Source organism: Carcharhinus amblyrhynchos, chromosome 17 (assembly GCF_965287045.1).
Source record: "Carcharhinus amblyrhynchos chromosome 17, sCarAmb.v2.hapA, whole genome shotgun sequence".
Taxonomy (NCBI): Eukaryota; Metazoa; Chordata; class Chondrichthyes; order Carcharhiniformes; family Carcharhinidae; genus Carcharhinus; species Carcharhinus amblyrhynchos.
Genome location: NC_137340.1, coordinates 32,694,249 through 32,711,185, shown reverse-complemented (window position 1 = coordinate 32,711,185; position 16,937 = coordinate 32,694,249). Strand labels below are relative to the sequence as shown.

At 42.7% G+C, this 16,937-nt stretch overlaps 1 protein-coding gene across 2 annotated transcripts in view; it reads left to right on the top strand.

Moving 5' to 3' along the window:
* The window catches only part of inpp5f (inositol polyphosphate-5-phosphatase F), a 216,584-nt gene that overhangs the window by 134,220 nt on the left and 65,427 nt on the right, over window positions 1–16,937 (top strand). For both annotated transcript variants that reach the window (XM_080205744.1, XM_080205743.1), the window contains exons 6-7: window positions 136–192; window positions 7,929–8,124. In XM_080205744.1, the coding sequence (XP_080061870.1) occupies window positions 136–192; window positions 7,929–8,124 (253 nt within the window). The remainder of the gene's footprint in view (window positions 1–135; window positions 193–7,928; window positions 8,125–16,937) is intronic.

Genomic DNA, 16,937 nt, shown 5'->3' with positions numbered 1-16,937 from the left:
TTCAATTATAGACTCTTTAGCAGCACTGCAGTTCAGAACACTGGAATAAGAGAGGATGTGTTGTCAAAATGAAGTTTAATAAACTATCGATAAATAATGTGCTGCTATTTGATAATGTGTTTCCTCTTTTGCTAGGTTGATGACAGATTTTTTTGGAACAAGCACATGATGAATGATCTGATTAAGTTAAACGTAAGTAGCTATGGTGTTAAGCTGAAAAACATAGGGTACATACACAGCATGTAAACCAATCTTAAGTCTTTTTATGGATTGTGGGCATTGCTGACTAGGCCAGCATTTCCATCTCTGGTAATCCTTAAAGTGGCAATGAGCTGCTGCCTTGAAGCACTGCATTTGCTGAGGGGTAGGCGTTCCTTAGGGTAGTGTCCTAGACTCACCCATCTTCAGCTGCTTCTTCAATGACCTCCCTTCCATCATTAGGTCAGGAGTGGCATGTTCACCAATGTTCCCTATTCACAACTCCTCAAATACTGAAGCAGTCCATGTTCAAGTGCAACAAGACCTGGACAGTATCTAGGCTTGGACTGACAAGGGGCAAGTAACATTCGCACCACACAAATGCCAGGCAATGACCATCATCAGTAAGAGACACTCTAACCACCACCCCTTGACATTCTGTTGTTACCACCACTGAATTCCCCCACCCTCAGAGTTACTATTGACCAGAAACTCAACTGGACTCACCACATAAACGTGGTGGCTACAAGAGCAGGTCAGAGGCTAAGAGTACAGTGGCGAGTAACTCCCCACCTGACTCCCAAAACCTGTCTACCATCTACAAGGCAAGAGTCAGGAGTGCGATGGAATACTCCCCACTTGCCTGGATGATTGTGGCTCCAAGAACACTCGAAACTAGACACCATCCTGAATAAAACACCCGCTTAATTGGCACCATATCCACCACAGATGCTCAGTAGGAGCAGTGTGTACTATCTACAAGATGCGCTGCAGCAGTTCACCAAAGATCCTTAGACAGCATCTTCCAAATCTGCAACCACTTCCATCCAGAAGGACAAGGGCAGCAGATACCTGGGAATACCACCATCTGCAAGTTCCCCTCCAAACCACTCACTATCCTGACTTGGAAATATATTGCTGTTCCTTCGCAGTCACTTGGTCAAAATCCTGGAATTCCCCCCCCCCTCCTAATGGCATTGTGGGTCAACCCACAGCGCATGGACTGCAGTGATTCAAGAAGGCACCTCACCACCACTTTCTCAGGGTACCTAGGGATGGGCAATAAATGCTGGCCAGCCAGCAACTCGCATGTCCCATAAATGAATAAAAGTACACCCAAACTAGTGCTCGGGACGGAGTTCCAGAATTTTGAAGCAGCAACTCAAAGAATGGTGATATATTTCCAAGTCAGGATGGTAAGTGATTTGGAGGAAAACCTCAGGTGCTGGTGTTCCAGGCATCTTCTGCCTTGTTCTGCTAGGTGGTGGTTAGTGTGGGTTTGGAAGGTGCTGCCTAAGGAACCTTGGCTGAGTTCCTGCAGTGCATCTTGTAGATGGTGCACACTGATCCCACTGTTCATTCACTTAAACCAAATGTTGTTTGATCCCTGTCAGCGGAATATGGTAACAAAATAGTGAGTTGCCTTGACCTGAAACTCCATGCCCTTGATATATATTCTGACTAATGATCTGCACATGGTTTATTTCATGGCTGATCATAGTCAATATCCTGATTTCTTCCCCCTTCCTGCCATATCCCTTGACCCCTTTAGCCCCAAGAGTTATATCTAATTTCTTCTTGCAATCAGTTTTGGCCTCCAGTAGTTGTGGTTGTGAATTCACCACTCTGAAGAAGTTTCTCCTCACAGTTCTAAAAGGTTTACCCCTTATCCTCAAACTGTGATCCCTGGTTCTGGATTCCAGTACCATTGGGAGCATTCTTTCTGAACCTACCCTATCTAACCCTTATAGAATTTGACAAATTTCTGAGATCCCCTCTCTCTTCTAAAGTTGAGTGAATATGATCCTAATTGACTTAGTCTCTCCTCATGTGACAGACCTGCCATCCCAGGGATTAGCCTGGTAAATCTTCACTGCACTCCCTCTATAGCAAGAACATCCATCCTCAGGTAAGGACATCAAAACGGCACCTATACTTCAGATGTGGCCTCACCAATGCCATATCCAATTGCAGCAAAAGATCCCTGTCATTATACTCAAATCCTCTTGCTCGGAAGGCCAACATACCATTTGTCTCTTTTACTGTCTGTAACTGCACAAAAACACCAAGGTCTGAGTATCCACCATTCTCAATTTACACCCAAGAATCAAAAATCTGTTATTGCTACCAAAGTGGATGGCCTCACATTTATCCACATTGTACTCATCTGCCATACATGTGCCCACACACTCAGCCTGTCCAATCAAACATCTTTGCATCCTCCTCACTGCTCACCTTTCCACCCAACTTTGGATCATCTGTAAATCTGAAGATAATACATTCAATTCCTCTTCCACATCATTAATATGTACAGTTGGGGTCTTAGCACGGATGCCTGCAAAGCCTCACTAGTCACTGATTGTCAATTGGGAAAAGATCCATTTATGCCAACTCTTTGCTTCCTATCTGCAAACAAGCTTTCTATCTACCTGGAGGTGTTACCTACTATCCCATGTGCTTTAACTTTACATAGTCTGTTATGTGAGACCTTGTTGGTTGTCCTCAGTCAGCTCCACTCATTATATCCTCAAAGAATTACAATAGATTCCTCAAGCATGATTTCCCTTTTGTAAATCCGTGCTGAATATGTTTGATTATATCACTGCCTTCCAAATGCTGCATTATGAAATCCATGATGATGGACTCTAGCAACTTTCAGTAACAGTATCAGGCTCACTAGCCTATGGTTCCTTGTTTTCTCTACCTCCCTTTTTGAATAGCAGTCTTAAACTAGCTACCCTCCAATCTATAAGAACCAATCCAAAGAATTTTAAAAATAATCACCAATGGATCTATTATTTCCAGGGTGAGCAGTAGGTTCTTTCTTCTAGGTAATTTTATAGAATTTCAAGTTCCACCTTCTGCTGTGGGGAGGGATTGAACCCAGGTCCCCGAACATTCACCGAATTTCTGGGTTAATTGTCTGGTGATAATACCATGAGGCCGCCATCTTCTCTATCAAATCGAACCTTAACTTTTTGGAATTAAATATTGCTCCTTCAATTTGGGTTTTTGTATAAGTAGAGAATTTTTAAAAAGTAAACTACATCATCTGATCGTCTAACTCCAGTGAGATGAAATTCTTTCATTCCTTAACACTCGCCCATTTCCAAATCGATTCCCCTCAGATTTGCTGTGAGGGCTGGTGTGGGCGGCATTATTTGATTTTCTTACAGACAATGATCAAAGTCACCACTGGTTAATTTAAAGAGCAGCTTGGTTGGAGTTGTATCATGCTGGGGTGGAATTCAATTAGAATCTGTTTGTTTGTGCCCTTATGTTCTTGCAGCGGTAATCTTTTCAGCTAAATTAAAGATTTTCTGCATTTGTTCCCATTAACTTTGTTTTGCCACAATTCTACAAGGAGTCCAGGGCTATTTTCATTAACCAGAGTTCTGTGTTGCTATAGTAACATTCAGTAATAGATTATAGTTTAACAGCTCTGTCATTTTAGCTTAGCATCACTATAACCTCTTGTTTTTCAGTGAAACAAAACAGATTTTTATAGGAAACATTTGCAAAAGAAATTTCATGTGGTAGAGTATCCATCTTTCACCTACTTTGGTTTGCTAGTCACATAATTAAGTGTCAAAAAGAGAAACTCCTTTCATGAGCTCAGGACCTTGATGCTTTACAGCCAGTTTTGCAGTGTTGTCACTGTTGCGATGTGGCAAACATGGCACAGTGATTAGCACTGCTGCCTCACAGCGCCAGGGACCCGGATTCGATTCCAGCCTGCAGTCACTTTGTGTAGAGTTTACACATTTTCCCCATATCTGTGGATTTTGTCCTGATGCTCTGGTTTCCTTCTGATGTGGGTTAGGTTGAATGGCCATGCTGAATTGCCCCTTCATGTCAGGGGATGAGCAGGGTAAATATGTAGAATTATGGGGATAGGGTCTGGGTGGGATTGTTGTTGGAGCTGGCTTGATGAACTAAATGGCCACCTGTGCTGTGGGAATTCTGGGATTCTAACCAATTTGCACACAATGGCCACATGGTAATGACCAGATCATCTGTTATGGTGCAACTGATTTGAGAAATAAATCTTGGCCAGGACACTGGGGAATCACTCCTCGGCAGCATAGTGGCAGTGTGGTTACCACTGCTGTCCCAGCACCAGGGACCTGGGTTCAATTCCCAGCTTGGATCCCTGTCTATGTGGAGTCTGCACATTCTCCCTGTGTCTGTGTGGGTTTCCTCCAGGTGCTCTGGCTTCCTCCCACAGTCTGAAAGACACACTAGTGAGGTGGATTGGCTTTGCTAAATTCTCCCTCAGTGTACTTGAACAGGAATTGGAATGTGGTGACTAGGGGATTTTCACAGTAACTGCATTGCAGTGTTAATGTAAGCCTACTTGTGACACTAAATAAACTTTTTGAGATTGTGCTGTGGGATCTTTTGCATCCATCTGAAAGCCAATAGTTTAACATCCTGTCCAAAAGATGCATTTACTGACCCCATGCCCCTTCTCAGCATGGCTGTGGAGTTTCAACTTCAGTTTTTGCATCATGCCCCTTGGGGCAGGTCTGATCAGGAGGCACGAATGTTACCAACTGAGCTACAGCCGACATCACAAAGAAAGGAGAAAGATGAGGCCAGGAGAGAAGAGAATCAGAGGGCATGGGTTAAGCGCGAAAGGAGAAAAGTTTTTTAAAAGGGAATATTAGTGGGGGGAATTCCTCATGCAGAGTGTGGTGGGAGTATGGAATGAGCTGCCGGATAAAGTGGTAATTGTGGGGTCTCTTTTATCTGAAGAAAAACTTGGAAGGGTTCGTGGATGTGGAGGGATGTGGAAGGATATGGTTGAAGCGGGTCAGTGGGACTAGGCAAAAAATGGTTCAGCACAGACAAGGGCCAAAAGGCCTGAGCTGTAATTTCCCATGCTTCTATGTCTCCTGATTTAATTTGGAATTGGACCGTTGGCCAAATGCTGATCTTTGAGTAACGAGAGGGCAAGCAGGGACTGTAAATCAGTTATGGCAACCTGTGGCCCACCAGGGTCCTGCGTCCTGCTCACGAGCCATTTTGTTAACTATTGCTCACGTGCAGAGTTGCCACATTCTGCTGGTTTCCATCCAAGTAACTTTGTTCCTGCTGGTCTGACTGAAATGATATGCTTGTAAAACAAGGACATGTGAGGTGCATGCTGATTGGATGCAGAGGGGACACTCAGTATGACGTATAATCAAGCTTAATTTTTTTTTACCACTTGAAGTTGGTAGTTTTATTATGAATGATTTAGCATGTTTTATGACTTATGAAATATTCAACGTGTATTAAATTCATCTGATCATATTCAAAGATGATGGTTAGTGAACAAACCTGATTTCAATCTTGTGGCCCACTGAGATGGAAGGCCACTTGTTTGGCCCACTCAATAGCCCAGGTTGCCCATCACTGCTGTAAATTCTAGTCTTATCAAGTTACTGATCCCTGCTTTAATCCCTTGCGCGCAGTGCATTAATCAAACTATTTTCCAGACAAACCTACAAAGGGACTCTGTCTCCACGTTTAAAACTAAAGTTAAATGACTACACGGAAGAATCTTTTTATTTACTATAAGATTTTGTGACTCCATTTCTAAAATCTTACAGAACAGCATTCCAATGTAAAATGTGCTGTGTATTGTATGAAAATCTGGGTTAAAAATAACCCAATTTCATTACTCTGACCTTAGTAGTTTGAGTAAGTTTGTGATTTTCTGCCTCCCACACCATTCACCATCTTGGTGGCTGTGTGTTTTGACAATCTGTTCATGTTGTAATGTAAATTATAGCAAGGTACATTAGACAAAGGTTACAAGTGCTCGGAGCAGGTAGATCCACATCTGAAGAAAATTGTATTTATTTTGCTTTGACCTTTTAATTATTTGGCATGAATGGATTGCTATTTTAGCTCAATAAGACAGTTCATTGAATGAAGTCTTGTGCATTAATACAGTGTTAGGGGATGTGAACGTTGTTTTTGCAACTGTGATATGAAAAACCACTTCAAAGCCTATTAGCCAGTTGAGCTGTGAGAGTTTATTGCGTATTGCTGTTTCGGCCTCATCTGGGCTTTAATACTTTACTCTGTAGTTGCTGATATAATTTAAAAAAGAGTCAAGCCAACTTGTAATTATTACGTACAATTTTCAGCAGCAAATGTTTGTTCTATCATTTTTAATCCAAAAAAGAATCAGTTCTCTCCTCCCTGTGCCTAATTTATTTAAAAGTTCATCACCTTAACGACATGCTGTCATTCCTGTAGTGTGTCCGTGTGCCCCCGCATCCACTTCATTGGGAATCGTGAGCCAACACTGGAAGATGTTTGCTCCTTCTCTTCTGTTCAGACAATCTGAAGTACTGGATAGGGTAAACATAGTGATAGAAGAAGTAATGAGGTTTGAAAACAAATAAATTGCTTGATTGGGATAAATCCATCACAGGCTGCCAAGAGAAGCAAGGCCCTGACCATCACTGTTTTGGGGGGTGGCACAGTGGTTAGTTCTACTGCTTCACAGGAGTTGTGTTGATTGGCCATGCTAAGCTGCTACTTAATGTCAGGGGGATTAGCAGGATAAATATGTGGCGTCACTGGAATGGGTGGGGGGGGGAGGTTTGCAGGAATAGGGCTGGGTGGGATCATGGTTGGTGCAGATTCGATGGGCCGAATGGCCTGCTTCTGTACTGTAGGGATTCTATTCTACGATTTTCCAAACTTTTCCTGTTTGAGCTGGAGGACTGCTAATGTTTCACTGTTTATTCACGAGGCAGGAAGGGATAGACTGAACAATTGTGGATTCCAGCAGGACGTTTGACGAAACCCTCACGTAGCAGATTGGTCCGAAAAGGAAACAGCTATGGGATACAAGGGAAAAGGGCAACTTGAAATCCTCAGTTGGCCCAGTGGCAGCAAGGAAATGGTCAGTGGATATTTGTGAGACTTGGAATGCTGTTTCCAATGGAATTCCCATTGGGCAGTCTTTGGTCCCTTACTGTTGAGGCGGAATATCTCGCATGTCAGCGATTTTAAACTTGTGATAAGTTTGGCCGTGATGCTGCAATTGATCTGACAGTGAAGCAACTTGCTGGAAGATATCAATGGACTGGTCTGGTGGGCATTAAAATGGCAAATGGATTTCAATCCAGGCAAGTGTAGGTATTGTCTAGAGTGCAAACAAGAGAAGGGAGTTCATCTCAAATGTGCCTGGAGATTCCTTCATGTGGTGGAACAGGTAAACCAGCTGATGATGAAGGCATAAGAATGCATTATTCGCTGATTTACAGAATGTAAGAGCAGGGAGATCAAGCTGAATCTGTATAAAACCTTCAGTAGACTGCTGTATCCAGTTCTGGTCACTGCATTACAGGAAGGATATGATTGCAGTATCCCTGGAGGTTATGGCAGTGCGAGTGAGTATCTAAATACTTAAAGGTTACGCAAGTTTCAGACTCGGGCACCACCCCATGGGTGAGAGAATTTCTCCTCTACATCTTAGCTTAACTTTATACCCCCTGGTTATTGAGGCAGATTATTAAGGTACATTGTGTTGAAGCATCTAAAACAATAAAGTACTTCACCCTGCAGAGTTGTACCCTGGGTTGTAACTGTGTAGAGTGGGAGCAATGGCAGTCGAAGAGAATTCGACCTGTCTGTCAAAAACAGACAGATGTAAATTACTCAAGGCACTTGGAAACCATTCTGCAGTTTTCATCAGATAAATGTGCAATATTCTTGTCTCGCAGGATCCCAATGCGGATTTCTGGATTGTTCCAATAATCCAAGGATTTGTGCAGATTGAAGAACTGGTTGTCAATTATAATGAATCCTCAGATGATGAGAAGAGCAGCCCTGAAACCCCATCGCAGGAACAGTGTGTAGATGACGTTCACCCAAGATTTTTGGTGGCAATTATTTCCAGGCGGAGTCGGCACAGAGCAGGTACAGGAACACACGTGCGGTCACATGTCAGCACCGTGAGGAACAAAGATGTTTAAATGCTCAATTTATAAACATCCAGTGCTCCCCACGATCTGTTTTTGAGGAAGTCTTCAGAGACTCGTTACTCTTCTGTTCTTGTAGCTGTGGATGAGATTTAATGAAAAGGCTTAACGCTTTTACTTCAGATCTGCTTCAGCAGAACTAATGAGGCGCCTAGGTGCTTACTGCAAGTTTTTCTGTCATTTGGTATCCAGAGCAATCACTCATTCTGTGTAATTAACTGTCTACCTACTCAGTCTAATCTGACCCAGCCGCACGCTTGCATTTTGGTCATCCTAAATTAAACATGTTGAATTTGTAGTGAAATGCAATGTTCAGCTTCCTTCTGAGGAACTCTTCCTCCTTGTGACTTTTAGAATCTGGTCACTGGAGAGTGATGCCAGAACAGTCACTTTGAGGATTAGTCTCTATGCTCTGAATCTTTTTTTGTAGTAATGGACTTGTAAGTTGCTCCTTTAAAACTGAGTTCTTTGAATAGAATCACCTGTCTCATTATCTCCTTTTACATGGTTGTGTAGTTAGCACTGCTGCCTCACTGTGCCAGGGATGCAGATTGGATTCCCGGTTTGGGTCACTGTCTGTGCAGAGTCTGGACGTTTGCCCCATGTCTGCGTGTTTCCTCTGTGCTCTGGATACCACCCCTGCCCCCCCCCAGTCCAAAAGACATGCTGGTTAGGTGCATCGGCCATGCTAAGTTCTCCCTCAGTGTACCTGAATAGACACCAGACTGTGATGAGGGGATTTTCACAGCAACTTCATTGCAGTGTTAGTGTAAGCCTTATTTGTGACGCTAATAAATAAACTTTGAAAAAAAAGTCTTGTGGAGTGCCATGGGACACCATTGTGTTAAAGGTATTTATAAGTGCAGGTTGTTTGGATTTTTCCTCTGTGGGTAATTGTCTTTTATTCATTCAACTGTGTGAACATCACCAAGACCAGCATTTATTACCCATCCCCTAACTGCCCTTGTGAAGGTGGTGGTGAGTTGCCTTCCTCAACTGCTGAAATCCATGGTGTGGGTACACCCTATTAGGGAGGGAATTCCAGGATTTAGTTCCTGAAACTATCGGAGTGATGCAGTAGTTTCAGGTCAGGATGTTGAGACTTGTAGTTGGTGTTTCCATGCATCTGCTTGCCTCTTTTCTAGGTTATAGAGGTCATTGGTTTCAAAGATAATGTTGAAGGAGCCTTAGTGAGTGACTGACTGACTGGGCATTTCATACATGGCGCTACAATACACTGATTATAGATTTGGGGGGGTGGGGAGGTGCTGACTGCAGAATTCTCAGCCTGTAACTGCTCCTTGGTAGTCACAGGATTAATTAATAGAATGCAAAAAGAGGCCATTTGGCCCATTGAACCTGCACCGACAAGAATTCCATCTAGGCCAATCCCCTTAACGCTTTGCATTTACCCTGCTAATCTCCCTGACACTAGGGGGCAATTTACTATTGCCAATCAACCTAACCCACACATTGAATGGGAGGAAACCTATACAGGCACAGGGAGAAAGTGCAGACTTCGCACAAACAGTGACCCAACCCGGGTCCCTGGTGCTGTGAGGCAGCAGTGCTACTCTATTTTATGATCACAGAACCCATGCTAATTCACTGCAGTCAGATGATTTGTATTTTGCAATGTCAACAACTTCAGGAACTTAATTATGATGGGTGTGAACATCCTGCCATAATTGAAAGTGCCATTAATTTAACTGCCTCATTTCTTTATCTGGCTCGGCCTTTGGATGTTGACTAGTCTGTTCTGAGGTCCATTATAAAGCTGAGCGACAGTGAGCTGTGCAATCTGATAGGCATTTGAGATCATTTTATATGCTTGAGCTGCAGTTACGCCACTGCACACAATACATCTGAGCTCAAAAGATCGATTCTGACACCAAAATACAGGGAGCCATCATTATCCCAGTGACTGAATCAATTTGGATGTTAACTGGACATCCAATCAACAATTTTGCCCAAAACAGGCCAAACACACACTAGTCTGAGGTCCCTGATCCACATGCACATCACCGCAGGTTACTCAATGGGTTATGAACAGAAATTGGAAAAAAGATTTTTGTTTACAAAAATATTTGTCCAAATTGAACTCTGCACGTGTCAAAAGCTCATTCTTGCACTTGTAACTGTGCAGGCAGTCCTCAGCTTGATTACGTTTTAATGAATGGCACTAAGACATTTAGAAATTGTCGCCATGTTTTGACTTCAGGGCACCACTCTGCCACTGTTCGTGAACAGGTTCCAGTATTCATCCAAGCTGACCAATGTTCTGCACTGTCCATCTACCTAACTTGGTGCTATATTTCTATGTATTTTTTGCTTGTGATATGATTGCTATATACTCATTTGCAATTGATTCAGTACAGCATTTTGTCATTTTAGTGAAAATAGGGTATCGGGCCTTTAAGAACCAAACCCCAATTTACAACATTGTTCTTGAAGGAAAATCAGTTCTAACTTCTGAGTGGATTTCAGGAACACAGTTGTGTCGTGTCTGAGGACTGCCTGTACTGATACCTTCTCTCGTCGGTTTTTTGATTTTTACTTAGGCTTTCTGTTGCAGATTATTCTTGCTATTTTCTGGTTCAATTGACTGCAGCTGTGTTGACATCAGCTAATGTCTAGACTGAAAGTGAACCATATTTTGTATTCTTTCACCCAGTGGTATTTCTGTGGGCTTCTCTTGAGGGTGTGGGGATTATACTGCACCACGCAATTTCACAGTTTGCAGTAGTGGGATTAACCGTGACCATTTTCTTTCCACAAATGTGGAAGTTATGTAGCTTCGCTAACTAGTTCAAGATTTGAAAGTGGGCTGTTTTTCCTTTGAAAACCCATGCAGATCAGTTGATCTGAAAGTAGGTGGATGCTCTTTTTGCCAGACTGAATATACCAGAACATAAGCTGAGGGTCCAAGTGAAAGGGGCGACCCCTTAAAAAGAGGGGAACCACCCCAAACAAAATAAACCAAAATGTAAAGGAAACTTAAAACACGAAATCAAAACGTCATTAAAGGGATTGATAATGCACCCTAGAGCATAGCACTGTAGAGATGCTATGCTAATTCTGCAACCGCCCCCCCCCTCCACCCAAATCAGGAGCGTGTGATTAAAGTGCAAGCAGAACATCAATAAAAGGTTTTTCATGTAATCAAAAGAGAGTGCAGCCTAAGAGTGAACGTAGACATGGTCTGTGGACTCCATGAACCTGGCAGCATGGTGGCACAGTGGTTCGCACTGCTGCCTCTGCGCTGTGGACCCAGGTTCAGTTCTGGCCTCGGGTCACTGTGTGGAGTTGGCGTTTTCTCCAGGAGCTCCGGTACCCTCCCGCAGTTCCAAGATGTGCAGATTAGGTTGATTGGCCACGCTAAATTGGCCCTATGGTCAAGGGGATTAGCAGTGTAAAATGTGGGCTTACGGGAATTGGGACTGGGTGAGATTGTCAGTGCAGATTTGATGGGCTGAATGGCTGCCTCCTGCACTGTAGAGATGTTATGCTAATTTGAAAAGTTACAGCGGCCTAATGAATCCAAATAACTATTTGCTCAGTTAAGAGGAACTGCCAATCAAGTACATCATTGAACAAGTCACACTGCAGCCTTAGTTGGGTTGAATTACTTGTCCTCATCCTCCTCCCTGAGGAGTTTCCCCCATTTCAAGTGCTAAGGCAGCTGCACAAGTTTCACAATAAACCCAAATGGGTGCAGGTTGTGATGCAGTCAGCCAAACTAGTTTACATGTGGGAGGAAAAGAAAACTACATTTGATTAGATGTTAGATTAGAAATCAAGAGCAATTTTTATATTACAGTTGAGGCTTGTGAGCTGATTGCACTTGTATTTTCCTGCATTTCATTTGGTTGCAGGTAACCCTTCATCTTAAACCTCTACAGTGGATGCAGAGATGGACCATGACACCTTAGTCAGTGAGCGTGCATTCAGTAATGACATGGAGAGAATGCATTTTCTCTCTCTCTGCCTATAATTAGTTGATTTTGTGTGGAAAGAAGGTTCTTTTACCCTTGAGTTATGTAATCCAGTTCAGTAATTCAGCAGCAAGTGAGATTAAAATGTTTATTATTCTTTGTCTCACTTGTCCTCAATCAGTGCAATGCCATATGCTTGGTGTCTCTCAAATATTGAATGCAATTAGTGTAGTTTTGTGGATTGCAGTTCATCTGTCTGGTTTCTGGTCTTCCATGTGGCAGGCTTGTGCTTCCTTGAATGGGTCCAATGATTTAAATTTGAAGTGAGTGCCTTGTAAAGTAAAGGGTTTCTAGCAGGTTGAGGTTTCCTATAGTTGAAGTTTAGGTTGGTTCTCAGATGAACTTTGAAACCGTAGTAAGCCAAGTGTTTGATGACTTGCAGCTCGTTTGAGCCTGGTCCTCAGACTGCTGGCTGATTTTTATTATTCTTGAAGCATCTGCTGCATCGTAAAATAATTAGGATGCAGGCCTTGAAGCCAACTTTGATCACTGACTGTTGGGTTAACACTTTGGAGGCCCACTTTGTCTAGTTTAAATGAGGGAGACCATTGATTCAAAGGCAGCTATCAATTTTGCAGTGTTTTTTGATCTGGCCATTTGTCTTATACGAAACATGGAGATAGTTAGTTAGGGAATCCAAAACTCTATAGTCTTTAGGCGTTTGTCCATCCTTAAGTAATGAGATGTGCTAATTCCGCAAATGATTGTAAAGCATCCGCCTCTGTTTAATTTTCCAGAGACTTCATTCTGCCTATAGTCCATTTGCCAAATGTGATAGGGCAGTCATCTTAACAAGTTGTTCATTATATGATAGAACGTGATCATGACCAGTGCAGGTACCATGACATGGCTGCAGAGCAAATTTGCGCACACAATGTGATATAATATTGCATCATGCTACTGGTACCCAAAAGCACAGCTCTTGCTGATGGAGCAAACTTTCCTACACTAGGAAGGTGGTCAGTGTCCCAGTTTAACAAATGTCGTCTTCAGCAAAAATTCAGGGTGCTATGGTGGTACAGCGCCAGGAATCCAGCTCTGATTCCCAGCTTGGGCCACTGTCTGAAAGAGGTGCTGGTTACGTGCATTGGCCATAGTTATTTCTCCCTCCGTGTACCAAACGGGTGCCGGAGTGTGGTGACCAGGGTATTTACACAGTAACTTTGCATGTCAATGTAAGCCTACTTGTGACCAGAATGAATAAACTTGAGTGCAGTTTGCTGAAACCTGTTCAGTTAGAACCAACGACCAAAGACAATAATCAGCTGCTAATGCTTCCGATCTGAAATAACCTCCAATGAAGCACTTTGTCTGAATGGAGTAGTGTTAGAGTTCTGTGGAAGCACTCTGAATGAAGTGGTATTGTTTCATTTAGCAAATTAATCATATTGAAGATTGGGCTTCACTAAATGGCCATGTCCACAATAGTTTGCAAAGATTTGGGAGGGCAGCTCTAATTTTCTGGGGAATTGGGTCTTTAATTGCCAGCAGATTTCTATGTTTGCATTTTGATTGGTCCACTGTGGTTGGGAATGTGGTGTTTATTATTACTGGTCTGTCGTACAGCTTGAGAGTCCTAGAATATTTTCACTGCATTTGTACAGTTTTTAAAAACTTTGTCTGCAATTATTATATCACAGCAGTTGCACCAACCTGTGGAGGAGCTTCAGCCGTTTGACCTGTCTAATCATCATTAGGAGTTGCTTTGATGCTGGGAATATAAAATCCCAAAAGAAGGGAAATACATGGCGATAGAGGCTGAAGATAAATCGAGGGATGGGAGTAGCACAGTGGAATTAGTTGTGGAGTTTTCTAGCAGACCGTGCTGATTATGATGGGTCAAGAGGCCTCTTGCTTAACTGAAAATTTCTACCACTTTTTTTGGTTTTGCATTAAGTCTTGTAGGTCACAGGATGGGCAGCATCTGGGAAAGAGATAAACTAAGTTAACACTTTAGACTCTTTCCCCCTTCCCTTCCCTCTTTCTCCACCCCCCCCCCCCACTTCCCCTTTTCTACATTTTACCTCTGAGCCATCTTTTTGCCCCCTTTCCCTGAACATCATCTGTTACAGCCTGTCTGCCGTGTGGCCATTCACACCCTTTATTCTCACTGTGGACAGCCATTAGTAGGCTTTCCCCTGGTTTCTGTGGCTATGACTCATCTTTCTTTTCGTCACCCTGCAGTGTAAATATCTCCCACTTTCTATGCCTTTAACTTTGACAAAGGGTCGTCTGAACTCAATGTCAGTTCTTTTCTCTCCTTACAGATGCTGCCAGACCTGCTGAGATTTTCGAGCATTTTCTCTTTTCATTCCAGATTCCAACATCCACAGTAATTTGCTTTTAACACTTGAGATTCATGTTCGCTCTGTTTCTCTGTCAACATATACTGTCAGAGTTGCAGAGTGTTTTCCATTGGTTGTTTTTGTTTCCAGCATCCAAAATATTTTGCTTCTGTAACTTTATACCACCTCATGACGTTGTAATTGAGCTTTCTTTTGTAAGAAGACAATTTATCCCTGTTAATAAGCTGGGAATAATGCTGTGTGAATATTGGACTGCTATTTATATAGTGTCTTATTGTGACATATCCTGAAAGCACTTTTCACAGTGACTGAATTTTGAAATTCAATGTCTGCATGCAGTCCATTTTGGTTCTGGTATGATGCCATCAGTATGTTTGGGAGCAATGAAAATGTATCATAGAATCATACAGTGCAGCAGAGGTCCTTCAGCCCATCTAGTCTACATACTTGTATATGGAAGATAAGGTTTTAAAGCATTGTACTGAAAGACCTGTGCTTGGCTTTTTTTCACCTTCACTGCACTCAGAAGTGCTGTTTTTCGGCTGGGATTAAACAGAGGCTCTATCTGTCTGCTTGGATGAATGGAAAAGATCAGAAAAGGCGGGATCCTGGATTTCCCCTTGTGTCCTTGTCCGATTATTTACATTCCAGTCAACAAGAATAAAACACATTGTCTAGCCATTATGACATTGCTGTTTGTGGGAGCTTGCTGTGTGCTCAATAACTGCCACAATCTTAACATTTCAACGGCGACTGCACCTCAAAAAAGAATTAATTTGTATTGTTGTGAAATGGCTCGGAGATGTTTGGTGGTTGTGAAAAGTGCTATACAAACACAAGTATTTTTAAAACGCCTGTGGAGAGCTGGATGTACCAATGCCAAAACCATGTGGCAGTTCGAGAGCAGCAGCATCACCACACCTCCTGAGGGCAACTCAGGATGGACAATGAATGCTGGCTTTGCCACCAATGCCCACTTAACATGAAAAAATTAAAGTAACAGCTAGAGAAGGAAGTTGCACTTGTGATTCAGCACATCCACACAAAGGTGGAGGCAGATACAATGGGGGCATTTACGGGACTTATGAGATAAGCTCATCGATATGCAAAGAATAGAGGGATATGGGCCAAGGGCAGGCAGAAGGGATTAGTTTAATTTGGTGTCATGTTCAGCACAACATTGTGGGCTGAAGGGCCTGTTCCTGTGCTGTACTATTCTATGTTCTATTCTTGGGTATCTTGGGCATGACCTCCCACCAGCCCAAACACCCAACCCTTCCAACCCTGCATTTGGCAGCAACTACAGATCCTGCATTGTTCTAACAGCTAATCTACTTTTGGAAGTGCTGCCTCTGTCATGAAAGAAAGCACAGCAGCTGATATTGAAATGTGTACCTGTGAAAAGAGGAAATTGAAGTACCTGTGGGACTCCACGCTCCTTACTACTCACCATTTCGGTTTCCTCATCGTGCCCCAATCTGATCTTTTGTCATTTGGCCATCTATAATGTTCTTATGAAATTGAATGAAAGCCCAAAGAACAGCTCCTTTTGTATACATTGGACACGTTATAACTGTCAGGCATTAATAGACTTTGTTAACCTTAACAAAAGCTTTCAGAACAGCAGTAAGTGCTGATGGTGTGGGATGAATCTAATAGGGTTATTCGTCCCTTGCTGTTTTAATGTGATTGGAAATCTGTGGAACTTAAATTTGAAATAGAATAAGTGGCAATTGACCAATCAGAGGGCATTTCATTTGAAGGTTTTGCTAAACAGTCTCAAATGCAACTTTTTTCTGTTCATTCATAACTGCTGTTATGAATTCCCAAGCAGTTGTTGTCGCGAGGGAAGCCTCAGCCATGTGACGAAGGCTTGAGTTACAGGCAAATTGTTTGATCGCTAGAGGTCATATTTCAGTTCTAACCCCTCCACATCCGCACCCCCAATAAAACGTTAACAGCATGTATTCTGTTTAAAGACATGGTCTGGGTGCAGTAGGTGCTGCTGGGGGAGTGTACGTGAGCCTGGTGATTTTGCTGAAATTCGGGTGGATTGGAAGGTCTGAAATTGCAACGAGGTAATGATTGCAGGAATTTCCCATTTGAAGCTAATCCCCCAAAAGGAGGGACATGAACCAAATCTGCTGTTCATGCGGGCACATTACATTTGATCCAGTGGCATGTTTAGCACCGAGAGTTCAGGGTTTCGGTATCTGCCTGTGCAGCTGTTTCTTATTTTGGGTCTCAGGTGATGGCACTTCTGGATCAGGCATGCTAATTCTGAAGTTCCTTGTTCCTGAACTCACTCTTCCTGCTGTTATAGTTGGGACTTGAACATAATTTAGCAGCGAAGATTATCATTATTATTCCTTTTTATACTGTACTTATCCAGCGCTCTTTTAGAATGTAATCCTGGTTCAGTGGGACCTCCTACATCTGAGTGAGGAATG